Below are 20,166 nucleotides of genomic sequence, written 5' to 3'. Positions count from 1 at the left end.
AGCCAGCTCGAGTAGCGACTTGCCCCACCACCCCGCCTTGCCTGCGTCGCTAGCACGGCAGCTAGATGGAAACATACGTAGGGGTGTCCACTCGACAGTGAGTAAGCAACGCAGGTGCTGCACATTTCTTGTGTCGTTAAGGTAGTCTTGCCTTTCTCTTCTGTCTCTTTACTCACTTGTATCATCTCACCTTCTCGGAGTTGTCTTCTGCCCAATCACCATTTAGTCCTTTGGCCGAAACTTGACCTCGATCTTTCCTGTGTCGTAAACAATGTCTCGTCCTGCTCCTGCTCGTTCGGCTTCGACCAACCTGGTCAGTGGCGCTGGAGCTCAAAGGTCTCTCGAGGGAAAAGTGGCTCTTGTCACTGGTGGCTCTAGAGGTATGTAATCACTTTCACCGAAAGAACGACCAACTAGAGTGCGAGTGGCGTATATCTCCATGCCATCCCAGTCCGTGACAGGTACGGACAAGGAAACAAAGGCTCTTACAGAAAAACATCACAGGAATCGGGAAAGCAGTGTGCGAGAACCTAGCAGCCAAAGGCTGTTCCCTCTTGATCAATTACACGAGCGACAACTCGACAGCCAAAACCGCCGAGTTCGCCAGCCGCCTCGAGAGCACCCACGGCATCAAAGCCCTGCCGGTACAAGCAGACATGGGAACCGAGAACGGACCAGCGCACATAATCTCCACAGCACTGAACCACTTCGCACACCCGAAGACGCGCAAGTTGCAACTGGACATCATAATCAACAACGCGGGCGTGGCGAAGACGGGGCCCATCGAATCCATCACGCCCGACGTCTTCGCATGAATGTTCAACGTCAACGTGCGCGGGCCCATGCTCCTCATGCAAGCCGCGCTGCCGTATCTTCCTCACGACCGCTCCGGCCGCATCGTCAACATGTCCTCGGTGTCGGCGGACCTAGGCTTCCATGACCAGAGCGTCTACGGCGCGACCAAAGCCGCGCTGGACGCCATGACGCGCACGTGGGCGCGCGAGCTCGCCGAGCGCGCCACTGTTAACTCTGTCAACCCCGGTCCCGTCGCGACGGATATGTACGGTGGCACTACGGAGGAGTTCCAGACGCGCATGGGCTATTATATGCGTAACACGCCGCTTGCCGCTGTCAGAGATGATGTCGACAGTGAGGTGTTCGTTAGGGACAAGGAGAAGAATGGCGGGAGACCTGTGAGTTTTTCCTTTTTCTTTTCCTCTCTGATGCTCTGGCTATAAGTGTTCCGGTTTCTGTTACTGACTAGGTGGAAAGGCTTACGACTATGAAATCGCTGGCGTCATCGGCATGCTGTGCTCTGCGGAGAGTGCCTGGTGCACGGGAAGTGTCGTCTGCGCCAACGGTGGCTTCAAGTTCAGCTACTGAGGGGTTTTCTTCTGATGTCGAAAGGACATGAAGCTATGGACTGAATGCATAATTATAGAGTAGATTTTATCTGACGATGGTTTCTTTCTGTTTTATGATGACAATTGACGAGAACCTGGTGCAGTCCATGTTAGAAATGTCGCTGTGGTTTTTGTGAGTTTCTCCTGTTTCTCAAAATGGATGATGCCGTACTTCACCTGCGAAGAGTGCAGCAGAATGGAAGCTCGAAACAACCTGGGCAAAAGAACTGGAAAGTTTCACTGTCTCGAGAAGACAGTAAAGTAAAGTGGGTATCTTTCATGTTGATATTTTCATATGCCTATCCGACCAAGCGCGACTTCTCATCGCCGTCGCTGCTTTCACTTTCACTCTCTTCTTCCTCGTCTGTCTCTTCCTCTTCTGACCCATCCTCCTCGTCTGTCTCTTCTTCTTCCTCATCACTTTCCTCATCAGTTTCTCCTTCGGTCTCGGTCTCTGTTTCCGTCTCGTCTTCTTCATCCAACCAATCATCCAGCGTCTTCTCCTTGGCCGGAGCAGAGGAAACGGCAGCTTTATACCCCGGATCGCCCTTGAGCGCCTCGTCGAGCATTTTCCCAGCGGACATGGCGCCCCTACTAGCGCCAGCGGGGGACGCATACCCACTACCTCTTCCACCTCTGTATCCATCGCCGACCTCCTCTCTGAGCCTTGGATCCGGCTCTTGGCCTTCCTCGACCCAGTCGGGCAAGGGCTCGTAGCCGCTCAACCCGGCGATTCCGCCTTCGTCTCCGACAATCAGCGAGGCGGTGCCCAGGACGTAGTTCTTGCGGCTTTCGCTCGGGCTGGGCGCTTGTGGTACGGGTTTTGGTGCGAGGAGCAGCAGGGATGCTAGTTCTGTTGACGAGGAGACGGCGAGGAGTTGTTTGAAGAGACGAGCTCGATCGCGTAGGTCGTAGGATGGCGTGTAGCGTGCTAGGAGGAGGGTGTGGTGGTACAGGAGTGAGATGGTGCTTGGCGTTTCTTGCGCTTCTTGAGCCGCCGGAGGGTGATACATGTCGGTGTCGTTGTCGTTGTCGTCTCTGAAGCCGCCGGATTCTTCTTCGTCCGGGATTAATACTGAAGAGCTGTGGTTGCGCTGTAGCGTTGCAGGTGGGCTTTTCTCCTCGTTCTCCTTCTTGGTTGCGTTCTCGGCGTTCAGCCAGTGTAGGTAGACTTTCGCTGCTAGCAGAACGATTTGCTGGCGCACTTCGTCGCTCTCATTCACATAGCCACGCACAAGAATACGCAAGACATCCGGTGCGATGCTTTGGTCTTGTGAGTAGCCCGCGAACTCGCCGACCAGCCAGATGACGCTGGCGCGTGCAGCGGGACTCGTCAGCGTGTCGAGATTCTTGGCGAGTCTGATGACTGTCTTGGTGTGTGCAAGCGGCTCCCTCTGGATGAGGTGACGGATGACTTTCAGGGACTCGGCGACGAGATGCTGATCCGGGCTGTGGATCTGACGCAATAGCAGGCGCAGGCAACGTGTGCCCGTCCTCGTATCAGAGCTCTGAGCGCAGCGACCGATGGCGCGCACGGATTCTCGAACGAGTGCGGGATCATGGACGCACGAGAAGTGCTCCATTTCAGTAAGGATAAGTCCTTGGGTGTCCGGGGCGCTGTATGGGAAGATAAGCGTGAGCACTTCTAGCTTCAGACGCCAGGTCTGAGGGCCTTCATTGCTCCGCAGAAGGAAGTGGCGGAAGTAGGGAACGAAGTGGTGAGGGTAGTCCAGGCATATCTGGACAATGTTGTAAAGGCCGATCTGATTGATGTCGGGAGGCCCACGGAGCAGGGCTGTCAAGGGCCCAATGGCGTGGTGTAGATAGTGTGCAGGTGCGAGATAGAGATACGCTCTTGCGACGGCAACGACAACAGCAGAAGTGCGAGATTGCAAGAGCGGCAGAGCAGATGAGAGAAAGAGATCCAGATCCGGGTCAATATATGCAACTTCATCGTACTCGGCCTCTTCGTCCTCTTCGACCTCCTCATCATAAAACGCCTTCTCCTTGTCTGCCTTGGACTTTGATCTCTTGACTCGCCGCGTCGTGAGAGGAAACGACTTCCTGGCATAGACCGTCATCAGTCGCAACGTCGCCAATTGTCCCCACTCGTCCATGTCGACCAGTTTCTTAACCAAACTCCTGTAATGCGGATGGATCAGATCCAAGCGGTCGGGACAGATTTCATTGAAAGCAGCCACGGCACCCCCCGCAACGTAGTATTGCTTGTCTCCGAGTAAAGTCGAGATGAACTCGGTGATCTGCGGAAGAGTCGAAGGATCCAGCTTGACACACTTGACGCAGGCAAAGGCGGCGGCTTTCCTCACCACCGGGCTCATGTCGGCAACGCCTTTCTTGATGGCGAGCGACACAATTTGACTGATGACCGGGACGCGGATTCCTGACATGGTCTTGAGCGCCATCGCCCGCACCCGGGAATTCGAATCCGAGAGTGACTTCTGGATGGTGTTGACCGAGAGCAGAGCTGTGTCGGGATCGGCTTCGGCATGGTGTAACAAGTATGTGTAGACGAGCGGTCGAGTCGAAGATGTCTGGTTCGAGAGAGTCTTGAGGACAGAAGGAAAGAATGGGAGCGTCACGGACAGCGGCGAGGTGTATTGCATCTGTTAGGGAGCATGGTTAAGACCGGATCATGTGACTGGCGACAATTATGTGAGATGAAAAGTGTGGCATACGGCAACGACCCTGCGCAGTCCCTCCAGCACATCTCTTTCATTCCTACTGTCCAGCAACTTCTTGATCTGTGAAGCCGGCATCTGTCGAGTCGTCGACCTTCGCGACGCTGCTCCTGCATCCCGAGCAGCCTCTAGAGTCAGGTCTCGCGCTATGGGGAGTATATCAGCTTGGTGGTTCTTTGGTTATTATATGCTCGCTCATGGTCCAATTACCTGTTTCCAGCATACTAGAGATCCTCGATATCGACTCCATTCTGCCCGCTCTTCACTCCTTCCTGCGCGTAATTGTGGTGATGATGTTCAAGTGGCAGCTGCTGTTTAAAGCATAAGGTTGGCGTTTGGCGGGGATGAAGTTTGGCGGGCAATTGCGCTTGTAGCCTGTGCCTGACCGTCAACGTCACCGTTTCCATCCACTATTGATTGGATACCATATCTTCGTGCTGTATGCCAACGTCTCTACTGTAAACCAATTGACAGTCGTGGATCACATGGGACAGCAGAGCGAGGACTTCCACAATCAATCTTCACATCTCTGTTTTCTATATTGCACACAATCATCGTTTTGCATCAACGACAGTGCACAATCAAGACAAATATTCATCGTAGCTTCGGTATGACGAGGCACAGACATATAATTCACTTCGAGGCGGACACGAGAAGAGGGTGGTGATAGCAAAAGTATGCGCACAGCTAATTCACTTCCACTCGTACTGGAGGGCATCACGACGTCGAGCTTTCTTCAATATGTCATGCAACAACATGCTGCGCCGACACATTTGATCATCTGTTCTACCCGAGATGATTTCTTGCGTGAGATGATCACCGAGATGAACCCTCCGTCTAGTCCTGCTCCAGAGGATCAAGGAACAGTGGACAGTGAACAAACGGGGAACAACCAGGGTCAGACGGTAGAGCAAGAACAGCTCAAAACATCCACCATGTTGCTACAGCCGACTCTCAGGTTTCTTGCCACTTCGCAGACTGTCAAAGTCTCGTTCTGTCCCGACCTGACCCACTTGCTCGCTCTCCTTGCTTCTCTGCCCTACAGACATATCAATCATGACGACAGCGCTTCCCCACATGTCGCGCGAGGACAACAACAAAGTGGTGGCAACGATGGCTTCGACAGGCATATCAAAAGACGACCAATCCTAGCGATATTGAATCCCATCCGTCTGCACAAGCCTACCTCCTCCTACTCGGCTCAGGGCTTCAATCGCACTTTTGCTTCCGCTGTCGAGACTGCCTATCTGCTCGGGCAACAATTGGTTCTGGTCGAGGCTCCCGAGCAGCCGTCTACGAATGTTGCGAATGACTATGATGATGAAGAAGAGGATCGACCGATGTATGATTCTGACCACGAGCACAAATCGCGTGACAGGGCTAGTCAGCCTCATGAGCATGTCAGTAGTCCCTGGGACGAGCAGCTCTCAATGCTCAATGTCACAACCAAGACTTTCGGCGTGGGCGACCGCGGCTGGGCGGGGAGGACCGTAAGCATCAGACAAGTGGCTCAGAGGTGGTGCACATTCGTTCGGCTAGAGGAGACCTCAGTAGTGGAAGTTCGGTGAAGACATCATCGCTCGAAAGCGTCAATTCTCACGGATCGCGGAGAGATGAAGTTTGCGGTCCATCATTTATACATAAAACGCCGACAAGACAGTAAAAACGAAGACCAAATGACAAATTGCGCCTGACCCAGGGGTATCAACATCTGCCTCGTAAAAAAACCAAGAAAACCAGAAAACGACAGTCGAATAATCTCCAACTCAGACCAAGCTTTGCTCCATTTCCGTGACATAGAGCTTGACGTGGGATTCCATCTTCATGTACTCTTCCCTTGCGCTCTGGACTTCGTTTTCGATGTTCTCCTTTAGATCGGCCATCTGTGATATGCGTGTCAGTGGCTTGGTTCGTAGACAATGGACTCAAGGGCTCCACAACAGGAGACTCACCTTCTTCTCGGTCTGCTCGATCCTGATTCGTCGTCTCTCGACCTCCTCTCCTCGCTTCCGTCGCTCAGCAGCGAGCTCGCCATGCGTCTGCTTGAGACTCTCCATGTTGCGTTTGGCCTCTTCCGCCTTTGCCTCGGCGCCTTTGCGCAACTTCTCCGTCCTATCCTGCATGTTGCTGAGCTGCTTCTGCAACAAGCGCTCCTGCCGTTCGACATCGCGCACGTTGTTGGAGCGCTCGGACAGAGCATCCTTGTTCTTGCTCGCTCTCACCGCCTCTTCTTCCTCTTTGCTCAGCTCGGCTTGCAGGTCTCCCAGTAGTCTTGTCAGGCCCGTGACGTCGCCAATGAGCAGGCAAAACGTGTCTGCGCTCGTTTGCAGCGCACGTGCTCGTCGGTCAAGTCTTTCCATTTCGGACTTGTCGTTCATGAGACTACCGTTCAGCTCTCTCAAGCTCTGTTCTAGGACAGCAGGACTCTGTTGAGTGTAGGGTCGTAATTTGTCGGCTTCCTTGCGCACGTTCATCGCCTGGGTGTTCGTGTCTTCCAACACAGCCTTGAGTCTAGTCTGCTCGCCTTTGACTCGTTCCAGTTTTTCCGCGACTTTTTCCTGGCCCTTTTTCAACTCGAGCAATCGGGTCTTGAGCTCGCTGTTTCGCTTTTCCTTGTCCCGCATGGCCTGCTCGACGTTCTTCCGGTTGCGCTGCATCTCCTGGAGCTGTTCTTCTTTTTCCTGGTTGGCAGCATAAAGCTCCTCGATGCGCGCCTTTGTTCGCTCGGCGCTGTGGAAGTGCTGGTCGATGACTGGGGTCTGCGATTCGCGGAAACGGATGAAATTGATAATGTAACTAAAGATCTTAACCAGCCGGGGGTGGGTGGGCTTGTAAAGGTCCTGGAAGGTAAAGTCCTTGACTCCGCACTGTAGTGAGAAGAAAAGCGAAAGTCAGCGACAATACATTTCCGACGAGCAAGTCTGGCAATGCTCACCTCTATCAACAGTCGTCGCAACATGACGAAGAACCCCATCAGCTCGCGAGTGTCAGCGGTGAAGATCCTGTCCATGTCGTCGCCGCAGAGATCCTCGGCGGCAGCCCTCATCGCAGGCGCCACCACCTCTCGGGTAGTGTTCATGAGCAGCTCCGCGAACCACTCGAAGACTTTCTGGATCTGCTGAGGATTGGGTTTCTGTAAGTCTTTAATGGAGAAGCTGATTCCTATATCCGTGATACATCCTGCGATCTCACGGTCGGGCTGCGAAGGAAGATGGCTTGTTAGTCTTTTGGCTAAGACCATGTAAAAGTCTGGCTAGAGTTCAGGGATTCAAGATATTATGCAACATACAAGTGTCATGAATGCGTCTTCAGGTTCTTCCTTGCGAGTGCGCGGTTGTTGACTCTGCTGTTGTTGCGAGCTGCTGCGCGCCATGCTCATGCGCCCACTGTATGCCATGATGGACTGTCGTAAACAATCACTGGAAATTCTTCCTATACGCAGTCCAAGACGTGTGGAGAAGATAACTTCTGCTCTGAATGTATACTGCAGATATTGTATGACTAAAAGGCAATGACTTAAAGACGGTTATACAAGAATGCAACCAAGTCCCAAAGGCACAAAGGCACAAAAACAAACTCGGCGGAGCAACTGAGGGACAAGATGTAAACAATGATGAAAGCTTGGCTCAGTCATTCCCTGAGTCGCGCTCAAGGGTCCCCGCTGCAGATCTTGACTCATAACACGCAGTGGCAATCCGTCCCGTGCGGGAAACACGCCTTCGTGCCTTACACAACTACCACCACCACCCCGCCTCGCCGGAGCAACATCGCGACGCCAGCCCGCAACCATCTGCTTCCGCAAATAAATCCAGAAGACGAGCACAACGCGCCCATCATCGTGACCAAGACAGATCCATCAAATCCATCGAAAGTTTTACCGTAAAACTATCGAAAAATAGTTGCTAAGTGCGACCCCGCGAGCAAGATAATTATAGAACAATAATCGTACAATAACATAAACCAAGCCCGAAACCAAAAAAGAAAAAAGAAATAATCATCATGGGAGGCCATGATAAGAAAGACGAGGAAAAAGGCGAGATGGGATTCGCCACGCTGGCGACGCTGAGGTATGTTGTTCTGCACATGTTCGTTTGTTGTAGTTGGGGGTCGCGAAGTGATATGCGATCGAAAGGTGGACTTTTTTGGGGGGGGAGGGAGTTGGTATGATATAGTACAGACATGCTGATGCTTTTTTATAGGGTTGGTGTCAAGGCTTGGGTCGAAAAGGCAAGTGTTTCTATTTCTTTCCTCTTTCTGTTTTTCTGTCAAGAATCGGATCGTCTGTTTTTGTAAGAATAAAGGACACCTGAAAAAACCCAGAGCAAGTGAGAAGTACGAATGAACATTCGTTTGCCAAACGCCTTTTGCCTTCTTTTTACAGCGCTCTTGTCGTCGTCAGAGAAGGAAGAAAAATCATTACAGACATCGCAGTGTAATCGTGACAAAACCAAAATCTAACAACCAGTCCGCGAACAGGATGGAGAAACGCGCAGAGCAGAGATCCTGTCTATCCAGACACGCAAGGGAAGACCGACGTTCTACGTGCACTACGAAGAGTTCAACAAACGTCTGGACGAATGGGTGCAAGCAGAACGACTAGACCTGACGCGAGAAGTGGAATGGCCAGCACCCGAGAAACCAGATACCAAAACCAAGAAAACGGCACAGAGCAAGACTCAGACGTCAAAGGCCAACAAAGCGTCCAAACGATCGCGAGCGTCGAGTATGAGGGAAGTATCCGCCACGCCGACAGATACCTCACAGGCGTCCAAGACCGGGGCAGGAACGGCGACGAGACAGCCGTCCGTGGCAACACCAGGAGCTACTATTCCTGTCGGCGGCAAAGACGCAGGATCGCCCTCTGTAGCATTCGTAGCCACAGAGACAATGCCCGACGGCAGCACCCCTCAACCAGACGTCCACTCCTTCAGCGGCGGCAAGACCGACATGCTGCAAGACAATGACACGACCGTCGACCTAATAGATATGCAAGACGCCGCGGCCTCGGCAAAAGCAAAACCCGACCATCTCTACTCGCGCGAAGAAGAAATCGAAAAACTGCGCACCGGCGGCTCGATGACGCAGAACCAAACAGAGATCAGCCGAGTGCGCAACCTCGAGCGCGTGCAGATGGGCGCCTTCGAGTTCGAGCCGTGGTACTTCTCGCCCTACCCAATCGACTTCACGGACTGCGACATCGTGTACATCTGCGAAATGTGTCTTCTGTACTTTGGCTCCGAGCGATCCTTCCACCGACACAGAGGCAAATGCACACTGCAGCACCCGCCGGGCAACGAGATCTACCGCGACGAGAACGTGTCGTTTTTCGAAATCGACGGCCGTCGCCAGCGCACCTGGTGTCGCAACCTGTGTCTGATCAGTAAACTCTTCCTCGACCACAAGACGCTCTACTACGACGTCGACCCGTTTCTCTTCTACTGCATGACTGTGCGCGACGAACACGGCCACCATCTCGTGGGCTACTTCTCGAAAGAAAAGGAGTCCGCCGAGGGCTACAACGTGGCTTGTATCCTGACGCTGCCGCAATACCAGCGAAAGGGCTACGGCCGACTACTGATCGCCTTTTCGTACGAGTTGTCCAAACGCGAAGGCAAGCTCGGCAGTCCCGAGAAACCCCTCAGTGATCTGGGACTGCTCGGCTACCGCGCCTTCTGGCAGGAGACGATCGTGGATCTTCTCATGGAGATGAAGGGCGAGGTGTCGGTCGAGGAGATCGGAGCCGCTAGCGCGATGACGACGAATGATGTGCTGCATACGCTGCAGAATCTCAACATGCTGCGTTATTCTGTGTGTTTTCCTTTTTTCCCCAAGAACAACAAACAAGTGTAATGAAAGACTAACGAAAGAGCAGAAAAACCACCACGTCATAGTGCTGACAGACGCCATCATCGAGCAAAGAGAGCGACAGAAAGAAAAAGAGAAAGTAAAGGGCAAGAGAGTCATCGATCCGGATCGCTTGCAATGGAAGCCTCCTGTTTTCACTGCTTCGAGCAGGACTTGGAATTGGTAGTCTTCTGTTTTCCTCTTTTTGGGTTTTCTCTTTTTAGCTTCATCTTGGTGTCTACGAAAGGAACATGGGCAAAGGCAAGGGAGGAGAATTGATGGTCCTTCTGTACATTTTGGTACTTGAGGAATAACAACAGCGAGGCGTTGGGTCGGCGATTGATCATGTAAAGGCATGTATATAGGGGCGCAAGGTCACGAATCTCAGCAGATGATGAGAGGTGCTTTCTTACGGAGATCACGAGTATCGATCCTGCAATGTAGTCCTCTTGTCGTTTTTCCGTACATTCCGAGTCATTCTCGTGCACGGTGTTTATGCGATCGTGTCACCATAGCCAGAGCGTAATCAGACAGGAACTTTACGGGCCATGACATGACACATGAGCTAAGCACAGATGAACCTCGAAACAGCCGCGGACAAAAGAAAGGAGAGAAAACATATAAGGAAGCCGAGAGAAAAAAAGGAGCCAAGGTTTGCATTGATCGTCCTTTTCTATGCGATGACTGTTTCGGTGTAAGAAACAGGAAAGAGAGGACCACGGAACAGAGGCAAGAAGTGATAGGTATAAGTGTACAACTATCGTGTTTCGCGCCTTGGAGTGTCGAAAGTGGTGGTTAAGGAAGAAAGCGCAGAGGCATATATGATGCATGTAATGTCATTGATGGATTTGTTGGTGACGATGATTCTAAAGGAAGTAGTCGGGAGTGCGACGTGACACCATTGGCTCTCCTGCGCGAGGGCATGGGTCGAATTGTAGGCTGTAAGAGGTGGCATGTCAGCTGCGAGAGCAATAGCAAAGAAAGAGGAGGGGCACTTACAAGGTGTACTTCAGATGCTCATCAATCTCCATTATTGCGGCCTGGTTACCACATCTGTAGCAGTAATTCGGTGCTGTCCCCGGTGTTAGCGTAAACCGTGGTGGGAATAATCACGCAGAAGAAAGGCTTACCGGAGAAGATGGTGACAACATTTCTGTCCTGACTCCAGTTGTACCCCTCCATGACCAGCTGATGGGCTCTCGCGACCAGCGTCAAGCCGTTGTTGTGGTTGAAGGCCTCACTGATGTCCTGGCCGAAGGTGTAACCGGCACCTCTGGGGCTTATCCCCCATCCGCATCTGTCATCCGGGTCACTCCAGAGCAAGTCGCACATGGGACCCTCGTGGGGCACTTCTTGGATTCTGTCAAGGGCGCGGATGTTGTCAAGGGTGTCGATCGAGGGCGAGAGACCTCCGTGCAGACAGAAGATCTGGTTGTCGATGAGGGCGGTGAGAGGGAGGTAGTCGAAAAGATCGGTGAAGAACTTCCAGACGTTGGCGTTGCCGTATTTGCGCAGGCACTCGTCGTAGAAACCGTAGACCTGGGTGATCTGACGCGACTCGTGGTTTCCGCGCAGGATGGTGATGCGTTGTGGGTAGCGGATCTTGAGGGCAACGAGGAGGGTGACGGTCTCGACGGAGAAGTAGCCTCGGTCGACATAATCACCTGGAAGTTGTTAGATTGTTTTGTTTTGTTGTCAATCAAGAGACAGAGCACGCACCCATGAAGAGGTAGTTGGTGTCCGGGTTGGGACCACCGATCTTGAAGAGCTCCATCAGATCGTGGAATTGACCGTGAATGTCTCCACACACTGTGACGGGACATTTCTGCGAGAATCACACCAGTGTCAGCCACTTTATCAATTGTTTTTTTTTGGTCTGGGGAATAGGGAAAAGACATACCACTGGCTGGACGTTGGATTCGTCCTGTAACACTTCGCGCGCCTGTTGTTGATGAATCCTGATCAGCTTTTTCTTGTCTTTTCTGTCGGTTGAAAATCAAGACATCGCACCTTGTCGCAGAGTCTCTGAACGTCAGCCTCCGACAGTTGCTTGCAGGCCATCAAGCTCTCAATCCACCCATCCAATGTGCCGGTCGTCGGCGGGTCTGAAGGTGCCGTCATGCCTGCAGGCTCCTGCTTTATGCTGACGTCTTCCATGTTTGTGTCCATGATTGATGATAATGCTGGAAGTGGTCGTGGAGAGGGGGTGGTCACTGCCTTTTGGGGTACAGACGGTGTGCACGCGTGTGAGTGACTGCCTTCCTTGCACGAGGACGAGCTATGGGCGCTTCCAGATGGACAGTCAGAGTGACAGAATGGGTCGATTCGCTGGAGATTAAGTTACGAATGCAGTGAACTGCTTCGCTCACGTGTCGCTGTTGTTGCTGTTGCTGTCGCTGTTGCTGTCTCTGTAAGTGTTGATCCTGACGGGAGAAGCAACAGTAAAGCCCGGTCAGAGGTAGAATCGCTATGTGCGCGCAGTGCTTATCGATAAAATCGAGGTGCAGGTCACGGGGTATCGAAAGATGCAGTCGACGTCGATGGCCGAGGGTGGTTGATGTAAGGCGGTGATGGTATAACAGTAGGAGGTAGGGTGGGATACGAGCAAGGGCAGGGCCAAGGCCAAGGGTGCACCTGCTGTCTCTGTCGTTGAACCAAAACCAGATCCCCACAAGCAGCAGCCGCAGCCCAGCTCTCTCTCGCTCGCTCTTGCCTTATTTCCTCCACTGTCTCTGTCTGAGTCCTTGGCACCTGTTTTTGCTTTGCTTTGCTTTGCTTCACATTACTCTGCTGTAGCGTCATTTCTTGGTCCGTGCATACTTTATGCTAAGGTACCTTATCTCAGACACCTATTTCAAGCAATTACATTGCCTTATTTTGTATAAGGTATGCAGTAAACCGTGAACATCAGAATGCTTGTTGCTAGGCATGGACAAGCATGTGCAATGCGGCTATCAGAGTCGCCGACCAAGTCTATACCCGCTCTGTCTATAGCGCATATATGTACTTTACTCGATGAGCACGCGAGCAGTTGCAGTACTCCGTGCCTCTCTGACACCGTCACGTGGAGTCGGTTCCGGTCCTGTCTGACCCGTCCATCCCCTTTCACATGGCCCTGCCTTTGCCTTTACCCGTGTACCACTGCGCTGCCGTTCCCTGTGACGCCACCGGGTATTCTTCTTCCGTCTCCTCCCTGCCCTCTGTCAATGCCTCGTACTTGCTCTGCTCCTCTGCTAAACTGAGCTGTAATGCAAACTCGAGGTCCGACAACTCTCGCGCATTGCTGCCCTCCCCCGCCTCCGCCTCTTCGTCCACTTGCTGGTCCTCCCACTCGTTCGCCTTGTCTCGCGCCTCCTGTTCGAGGCTCAGCCGTATAGCCTCGGCCATCTCGGCACTGAAGTCATCGTCACCCCGAGGCGTGTCTGACTCTTCGTCTTGTTCGACCTCGGGGCTTATGCTGGTGTTCTGCAAGCTGTTTGCGATGACGCTCTCTATCGCATCGGCATCGCTCGCGTCGCCTAGCTTGCGCTGCGCTTCCTGTGCTAGCGATTCTTCACTCAGTAGGCGGGCGTACGCGAGAATCTCTTCCTCGCTTGCGTCGCTTCCGAGCAGCTCCGTACCGAATCTCCCAGCTAGACGAGCGGCCTGCTTGGCTTCTTGCGCTGCCTCCATTTCCAGCTCGTGCCTCTCATTGGCGATGAAGTCCTTGTAGTTGCCTCTCGGTACGTTGGGAACTCCTGCGCCTATGTTGCTGCCCCTCTCGGCTCGCCGTAGACGCCGCTTGCTGGACTTGTACTGGTCCGCTGCCGATGAACTATAGCTCCAATACCTTAGCTGCGTGCCGATCGATACCATGCCTCGAAGAACACCTGCGTCCGGGTCCAGACAGATAGCGCCCGCAGCGAAGAAGTTGATACCGACTCCCTGAGCTGACGCTTCCGCCTGTATCAGTCGTCGCCGCGCGCGCGAGGAGAAACGTGAGTTGAGTGTCCTTATCGGACTCATACTTGACGCCAAGGGATCCCAAGCCTGCACCAAACCGTCGTTGCCTCCATGCACAAGGTACAATGACGTGAGCGCGAGGCACGATATTTCTGGCGACTCTGTGAAAATCACTCGCACAGGGTCCACCTCGTTGACCACGATACTAGACTGGGGAATCGTTGCGCGTACGTTCCACACAATGACACTGCCAGTCTGAGTTCCTGCAGCGATGAGACGTGCTCGTTGTCCAGGGACATCGCCACTGCTTAAAGGAACGGTGTTCTGAGACAACGGCGTGAGAGAAGGTGACGACGTGTTTGATTGCGAGGACAACGTCAGCAAAGGATCCTCGGACGTTGTCAGTGTAGCATAGACAGAGCAGTCCATCGAAGTAGCAGTGATCTTGACGCCTTTGTGCCCCCCGAAAGACAATGCCGATACTCTCCATTCGTCTGGAATCTCCTCCACCTTGGCATCGGAAGACTTCCTGGCGGACTTATCGTCGTTGCTTGTGGACATGAATGTTGGAGTCGCCACGCCACCGAAGATCGAGGTTGTAGCACCTGCATCGGCTTTACGAGCAGCATTGGTGGGTGATAGACCACTTGCTTGGTGGGTTTTGATTCGGACATACCGCCTGATGGAAGCCTCGGAATCCTCGTCGAGACCGCAGCTGAAGACGACTGCCGTTTCGCCAGCAGTGTTGTCGTCATCGTTTGCAAAGTCCACCTCCAGCCGTCTACGCATGTCCCAGCCTAGACATGAGCTCTGGAAATCCTTCGGCTTCTTTGCAAGGTACTTCTCAATCTCGCGAGTCTCGGCCTTGATTTGTTCGAGTCCCAAGCCCATGCCGACCCACGATGACCGAGGGGAGTAACTGCCATCAATCGCCTGCATCTCGTATGGGTTCGGCCGTGACAATCGTCTGCTCGATTCGGCAATCTCCCAATACACACTTCTGCCGACCAGCCATGCGTTCCGTTCGTTAATCTCGTCGACGTTGTGTGCTCCATTTTCGTCGTCCCTGCTTGAGGTTTTGTCGTCGGCATTGTGCTTGGGAAGCTTCTTGAGATAGAACACCTCGCCAAGAGCATTCAATGCGACAGCCCAAACGCGATCCTGTGCTTGGCGCTTCGGCGAGTATTGCTCGTCTATCGCGAGAGCTATGATGGGCACTCCGGGGCTGAGAACCCAACGCGCGGTCACCTCCCCTCTCCCGTAACGCGGCTCCCGACTTCCGAGAGGACCTATGCTGTAAGCGGTCAAGACACCGAGAGAAGAGCCAGCCAATATTCCCATGATGCCCTCGGTCATAGACGGGATCGTTGGCGACTTGGCGATCCAGACACTACAAATTGCCTCATTCACCGCGGTGATTTTGGGTATACCGAGAGACGGATACGATATTCCGGTAGAGAAGCTCAAGAAGCAGCCTCGCAGCTCCTCGGTGGAGCGGAAATAGACCAAGCCATGTGGGGATCCTTCGCCATAGACCATGCCATGGGGTTGGCTGACATCCATGACATTCGGAAGACCAACAATTTCTCCAGGCCCAAGCCCGTATTGGGCATCGCCGGGATAGCGATCTGAAAATTGCATGAATGCTTGTGGGTCACCGAGACCCCATGAGTCGACTTTTCCTGTAGAAGGATCACTAAGGGAAGCATAGCCGATTTCGTCTGCGCCATGTATGAACCGTAAGGGCCGTTTGTTAAGGCTTCCATTGCCAAATGTAGCGTGAATGTGGTTGACAGGGGTGAACATCTGTAAATTGTACATGGTCATGGGTGTAGCTACGTGGCTTTGGCCACTACGCGCAGCAGCGGGTGAGGCGATGACTTGCACAGGTTTACCACGCGCAAGACTGCGAAGAAGACGAGTCCGAATGATATATTCACTTCTCCAAGACGCCAGACTGCTGAGCCTGGTGAAAGCTCTGCGCTCCGTGCGCACCAAATCACCATCTTCCTCGTCGCTTTCCGAGTTGGCCTCAAAGTGTGGACCTAAGGAATCGGGACCAGGGAAGAAGCGCGAGAAAGCCGTGCGCCAAGCGTGTGGAGTGGTGACGAGCTCATGGAACCGGCGCGAGACAAGGGAGATGGACGATAGATCAACCGGGGACAGATGAGCCAAAGTATGGGTGAGGACCTCTGCACACGAAGATTAGTCAAGGCATGCTCACGATTTCATCGTAGCGCGCTTTGCGAGAGTGGTCGCCACTTACCATTGGGGAGCTCTAGGATTGGAGCTCGCTTGTCTCCAGGCTGTCGGGGCTTCTTGATGACTTCAAAGCCAAGCGTCTCGGCCCTCCTGGGTGTGGAGGCTTTTGAGGCATTCTCGTATTCAGTGATGCGATTGCGCGATCCGGTGGCGGGTGTATGCGGTGCGCTCAGCTCGTAACTCGGCCGGGGAGGAGGTATTGATCCTGCTCCTGCTCCTTTCCTAGGACGCAACTCGTCAACGCCACTCGTGTCCGATGACCGCAGACCCCCTTCGTCCTGACGGAAGAATCCTGATGACGAGGAAGATGATGGTAGGCTGCCATCCTCGAGTCCATGCTGGGTGGGAGCGGAATCTTCTGCGGGGGGCGGGGTGTCAAACTCGGTGTGTTGAACAATGGGAGGAGACTGTGGTTGCATAAAATGTCGCGTGAAAGGTTTCCCTTGCGTGTCTTCCTGATCCAGTAGTTCTGGGTCAGCCGATAGCCTTGCTTGCCGCTGTTTTCTTTTCAGTGAGTGCGTTGAGTAAGGTATAAGTGAAAGAAGAGACGAAGGCAAATCGCTATGGATGGAAGTGACTGACGTACGATTTGTGCGCAATCTATGCCAATCTCATAATCTCATGCACGGACCTTGCACGGTATCTATGCAACGTTGGGTGAGATAAACCCCAACTCTTCCACTCCACTAATTATCTGTAGAATATTTGTACAAAAGATATCTAGACACAGTGTTTGTCCTCAGTCTCGAGAATGATTCCGTGCAATCTGCCATTCGCAAAGTCTTCGGAAAGCACATGGTAATCCATGGTCTTCACCTTCATGACAAATGGCATTCAACGAGGACCTTGGGCAATTGCGACTCCACTGTCCTGCTGCAGGTTTGTCCTTGGTTCTGTCTAGCGCGGCTCGCTTGAGCTCGATTGACCCGGCAAATGCTGCTACTCTCAACCATCTGCCTGCGGGTCCGCCGATGCATGACACTCCTTGGGTTTCTCGTGGCAGGAATATGGCCCTGCTACTGCATGTGCGTTTCCGCAGTACCACTCAGATAGGCCAGATCAGATGTGATTTACAGAATCGACTCACAGCTGCCTTGGAAAATGCAAGTATATGGTCGCAGCTGCAACTGAAGCCGTCAATCACTACCACGGCCTTGCCATCTGTAAATTCACTGGATCAGATTTCGATCGCTCTGTCCCACGACTGTCCCGAGTTTGGGCAAGGTCCATCGTCTTTACATCGCATCAGAACCGGGGTGCCGAGCTCACATGCAAGGCCTCCTGATGGCGTACCGCATCTGACACTTGACACAGCTTACCTAGACATGGACTTTGCATGCGAGTCCACGGCCATGTCAGGAGGCCATGCTCCCCTTCCTCCAGAGTCATCGGTTCTGGTCCGGGGCTTCTCTCCTTCAACAGGATTGAGGTCTCACTCTCCGAGTCAATCACCGGAGCCTCAAACCTCAGACATTGATCGTGTTCTTTGCCTCGTGGATGTTGCGCTGCGCTCAGCTATCTCGAAATTTGTGATAAAAGGCACCAAGGTCATCGTGAAGGAGACGAGTTCGTTCAGACGTCTCGAAGATATATGTCCGGCAATGTGGCGCCCTGGCTACCTTCTGGTGAGACTCTTGCAGAGTGTCAATCTCGGCCACGACTAATTGTCCGGAACAGGCCATTGCTTCCCGAGCGGTCTTCTTGCCAGCAGTCAGCCACACTGTCTCTCATGTACCACATGATGGCCCGCAGTCAAGGACACTATCGGCTAAGCTAGAACTTCTTTCTATGCAACGCTCAGATGTCTCTCTACCGTGGGGGCCATCTTCGACGCAGAAACTCGTAAGTATTCGAATGTGGCAGACGATGCAATATGGCTTGTGTAATGTAAATCGTGGCGCCAAGCTTGATTCGGTTCTGAGTGCTGGTGCAACCTCGTGCACTTCTCCGGAGAGAGATGTCACAAGAGTCGTTGAGGGGACATGTCGCTTCCCGTCTCCTATTGATCCTATGATGAGGCTTCCTACAGAACATGAGGACGCCCTTGTTGATGCGGAGCGCGATAGCTCTACTGTGGCACTGATAGCAGCGAAGGATTTAGTCTGTCAAGGTTCAGCAAGCAATCTGTCATTATCCAACATCTTGGAATGGGGAGACCGTCTACCAGATCACGAAGACCTAGTGGGATTGGCACTCCTTGACAATATGGATGAAGAACGTTTTCCGGTGGAATCAACTTGGGACTACATCAGCGGCAACGATCACGATAAATTTTGTGTTTTTGGCGAAGTGAATGCTGACATGGAAGAGGATTGGTAGATCTTCGAGCTGAGTCCGACAGGGACAGGGTCTCCCATGATCCTAGCAATGCAGTTGGTATAATAGCAAAATACACAAATTTGTCACTAGCTTGTAATCATGCCATCGAATTTCGTTTTAAAATCATATTCAAGCTGCAGAAGCAAGCTCAGATACATACTCTAGGACCTCGATTACCACGCAAGGAACCTGCACTACTATACAATCATGCGACGCATTATTATTTGCGAGGTTGATCCATCGCTCATGAAGATCTCCCGCTGCCACAAACGCAATGATCGCTGGATCCGAATTTGAAAGCGGCCTTGAAGCTTTGCGCCTTCACAATGAAATGCGTTCTAGAGCTCAGTCAATATATACATGTTGCATGTAATGAACAAACTAAGAAAATAAAAATAACGCGAGAGAGGAAACATCGTATCCAGATGAATATCGGGAGCTTTTCCGAGATCGATTGCTCGCTACAGGAACCACCACCGTACATCGGGAGTCGATTCTCAAGATATCTACATACAACGTTAGTTCGCATCTGCCCCGCATCCGGGTCGGATCATTAAGGTGAATGACCGAGGTGGATCTTCGCCAAAGCTGAAAAGAGCTCCTGATTGGCACAACGAACTTGAGTTCATCTACCGTTCAACCGGACTTTGACAAGTCGTGTGGCGTGCCTAACGTAAGGTAGCACAGGCAAACATCATTTCCCCACATAAGGTTGCGGGATGGTCTATCAGAGGGCCTCGTTGTGCGCTACACAAACCTGGGTGTAAGGTAGACGGACAACTTTACAGCATCACTTTGCGATGTGCGCTCCTCCTAATGCAACCATTCATAGCTGCTCGGAGCGTTAGAGTCCAAGGACCTGTAACGCTTGCAAGGCCGTTGGGCCCTGCTAAAGCCCTTTCCCTGGTTAGGTGCAGGCACAGCAAGCAATAAGGCACCTCAGCCCCATGTATCTGTACAAGGGGCCTTCCTCTCCCTTGCAGCTACCGGCGCCACCAAACAGTAATCTCAGAACCCAATTGACCAACGATGCCCGCTATCGGGTGGAGCTCCTGCAGTATCCATGTCACGCATGGAACGAAATCCAATCCAGTTTGGAGCGCTTATATGGGCGTCTGCAGCATTAACGTCGGGTAAAGCGTTCCCCTAATCAGCAGGGGATATGCATCGCGTCATGCATTGTTACTGCTGCGAGAAGACCAGACCGCGACTCCTCATGGTATGCAATTATCATCATGCCTGCATACGAGCCCTGGAAGCTTCTGCGCCCGTGAGTCCCCCTGTCCGCGGATCATTACTACTGCGCATCTGTTCTGGCAACCTTGTTGTCTGTCGTATGTCACACGAAACGCACATCTATTGCGCCCACTGAAACGAGGTTACTTTACATCCATTTCCGACTAATCCTCCGCTGTTCCAACTCTCCAATCTTCCAATTTTCCGTGTGCTATGTCTTCATTATGGATATCACTACTTCTTGGCCCGTAGTCGATGGATACTAAGGCGACATCTAATAACTAACATCCTGTGATACAAAGCATTGGTCAACATCATCGAATACCATTTCGGACTCGAGCACTCAGTAGCTCGGATCTATTACACGACGGACCCAAGCAAGGATTGATATCGTCGTTGACACCTGTATTGACTACGTTGCTGGGTCGGGCTCGCTCGCTTTTCCGGTCGCAATCCTGGGA

The 20,166-nt window shown here is 52.6% G+C and overlaps 9 protein-coding genes across 11 annotated transcripts; 5 read left to right on the top strand and 4 right to left on the bottom strand.

Annotated features, from left to right (window-relative positions):
- Nucleotides 1-271: 271 nt before the first annotated feature.
- AAFC00_003013 (uncharacterized protein) lies at nucleotides 272-815 on the top strand (the record flags this gene model as incomplete). The annotated part of the gene is made up of 2 exons (XM_069342420.1): nucleotides 272-380; nucleotides 505-815. 2 exons carry the CDS (start codon nucleotides 272-274, stop codon nucleotides 813-815), a joined length of 420 nt encoding a protein of 139 aa, XP_069198921.1.
- Nucleotides 816-842: 27 nt separating this feature from the next.
- On the top strand, nucleotides 843-1,383 carry AAFC00_003012 (uncharacterized protein; the record flags this gene model as incomplete). 2 transcript variants are annotated; one of them, XM_069342418.1, is made up of 2 exons in its annotated part: nucleotides 843-1,193; nucleotides 1,273-1,383. In XM_069342418.1, 2 exons carry the CDS (start codon nucleotides 843-845, stop codon nucleotides 1,381-1,383), a joined length of 462 nt encoding a protein of 153 aa, XP_069198919.1. The 2 variants fall into 2 exon arrangements, with proteins under 2 accessions (XP_069198919.1, XP_069198920.1); XM_069342419.1 differs by having other exon boundaries at nucleotides 852-1,193.
- Nucleotides 1,384-1,702: 319 nt separating this feature from the next.
- Nucleotides 1,703-4,352, bottom strand: AAFC00_003011 (uncharacterized protein; the record flags this gene model as incomplete). Its single annotated transcript, XM_069342417.1, has 3 exons — nucleotides 1,703-4,027; nucleotides 4,100-4,248; nucleotides 4,313-4,352. 3 exons carry the CDS (start codon nucleotides 4,350-4,352, stop codon nucleotides 1,703-1,705), a joined length of 2,514 nt encoding a protein of 837 aa, XP_069198918.1.
- Nucleotides 4,353-4,779: 427 nt separating this feature from the next.
- On the top strand, nucleotides 4,780-5,670 carry AAFC00_003010 (uncharacterized protein; the record flags this gene model as incomplete). The annotated part of the gene is made up of 1 exon (XM_069342416.1): nucleotides 4,780-5,670. The coding sequence occupies one exon, from the start codon at nucleotides 4,780-4,782 to the stop codon at nucleotides 5,668-5,670; it is 891 nt and encodes a 296-aa protein (XP_069198917.1).
- A 198-nt stretch (nucleotides 5,671-5,868) lies between these two features.
- On the bottom strand, nucleotides 5,869-7,499 carry AAFC00_003009 (uncharacterized protein; the record flags this gene model as incomplete). The annotated part of the gene is made up of 4 exons (XM_069342415.1): nucleotides 5,869-5,985; nucleotides 6,055-6,969; nucleotides 7,038-7,301; nucleotides 7,392-7,499. 4 exons carry the CDS (start codon nucleotides 7,497-7,499, stop codon nucleotides 5,869-5,871), a joined length of 1,404 nt encoding a protein of 467 aa, XP_069198916.1.
- Nucleotides 7,500-8,101: 602 nt separating this feature from the next.
- AAFC00_003008 (uncharacterized protein) lies at nucleotides 8,102-10,133 on the top strand (the record flags this gene model as incomplete). Its single annotated transcript, XM_069342414.1, has 4 exons — nucleotides 8,102-8,169; nucleotides 8,302-8,329; nucleotides 8,579-9,910; nucleotides 9,975-10,133. 4 exons carry the CDS (start codon nucleotides 8,102-8,104, stop codon nucleotides 10,131-10,133), a joined length of 1,587 nt encoding a protein of 528 aa, XP_069198915.1.
- Nucleotides 10,134-10,812: 679 nt separating this feature from the next.
- Nucleotides 10,813-12,115, bottom strand: AAFC00_003007 (uncharacterized protein; the record flags this gene model as incomplete). The annotated part of the gene is made up of 6 exons (XM_069342413.1): nucleotides 10,813-10,885; nucleotides 10,946-11,018; nucleotides 11,077-11,610; nucleotides 11,666-11,771; nucleotides 11,847-11,888; nucleotides 11,957-12,115. The coding sequence occupies 6 exons, from the start codon at nucleotides 12,113-12,115 to the stop codon at nucleotides 10,813-10,815; spliced, it is 987 nt and encodes a 328-aa protein (XP_069198914.1).
- Nucleotides 12,116-13,051: 936 nt separating this feature from the next.
- Nucleotides 13,052-16,569, bottom strand: AAFC00_003006 (uncharacterized protein; the record flags this gene model as incomplete). 2 transcript variants are annotated; one of them, XM_069342411.1, is made up of 3 exons in its annotated part: nucleotides 13,052-13,333; nucleotides 13,391-16,080; nucleotides 16,155-16,569. In XM_069342411.1, the coding sequence occupies 3 exons, from the start codon at nucleotides 16,567-16,569 to the stop codon at nucleotides 13,052-13,054; spliced, it is 3,387 nt and encodes a 1,128-aa protein (XP_069198912.1). The 2 variants fall into 2 exon arrangements, with proteins under 2 accessions (XP_069198912.1, XP_069198913.1); XM_069342412.1 differs by having other exon boundaries at nucleotides 13,052-16,080.
- A 408-nt stretch (nucleotides 16,570-16,977) lies between these two features.
- On the top strand, nucleotides 16,978-18,469 carry AAFC00_003005 (uncharacterized protein; the record flags this gene model as incomplete). Its single annotated transcript, XM_069348053.1, has 2 exons — nucleotides 16,978-17,775; nucleotides 17,828-18,469. 2 exons carry the CDS (start codon nucleotides 16,978-16,980, stop codon nucleotides 18,467-18,469), a joined length of 1,440 nt encoding a protein of 479 aa, XP_069198911.1.
- Nucleotides 18,470-20,166: the final 1,697 nt, after the last annotated feature.

This window comes from Neodothiora populina (genome assembly GCF_041146345.1).
Source record: "Neodothiora populina strain CPC 39397 chromosome Unknown canker_contig_15, whole genome shotgun sequence".
NCBI classification, from domain to species: domain Eukaryota; kingdom Fungi; phylum Ascomycota; class Dothideomycetes; order Dothideales; family Dothioraceae; genus Neodothiora; species Neodothiora populina.
The sequence above is the reverse complement of the archived record's forward strand: the minus strand, read 5'-3'. Positions and strand labels throughout refer to the sequence as shown.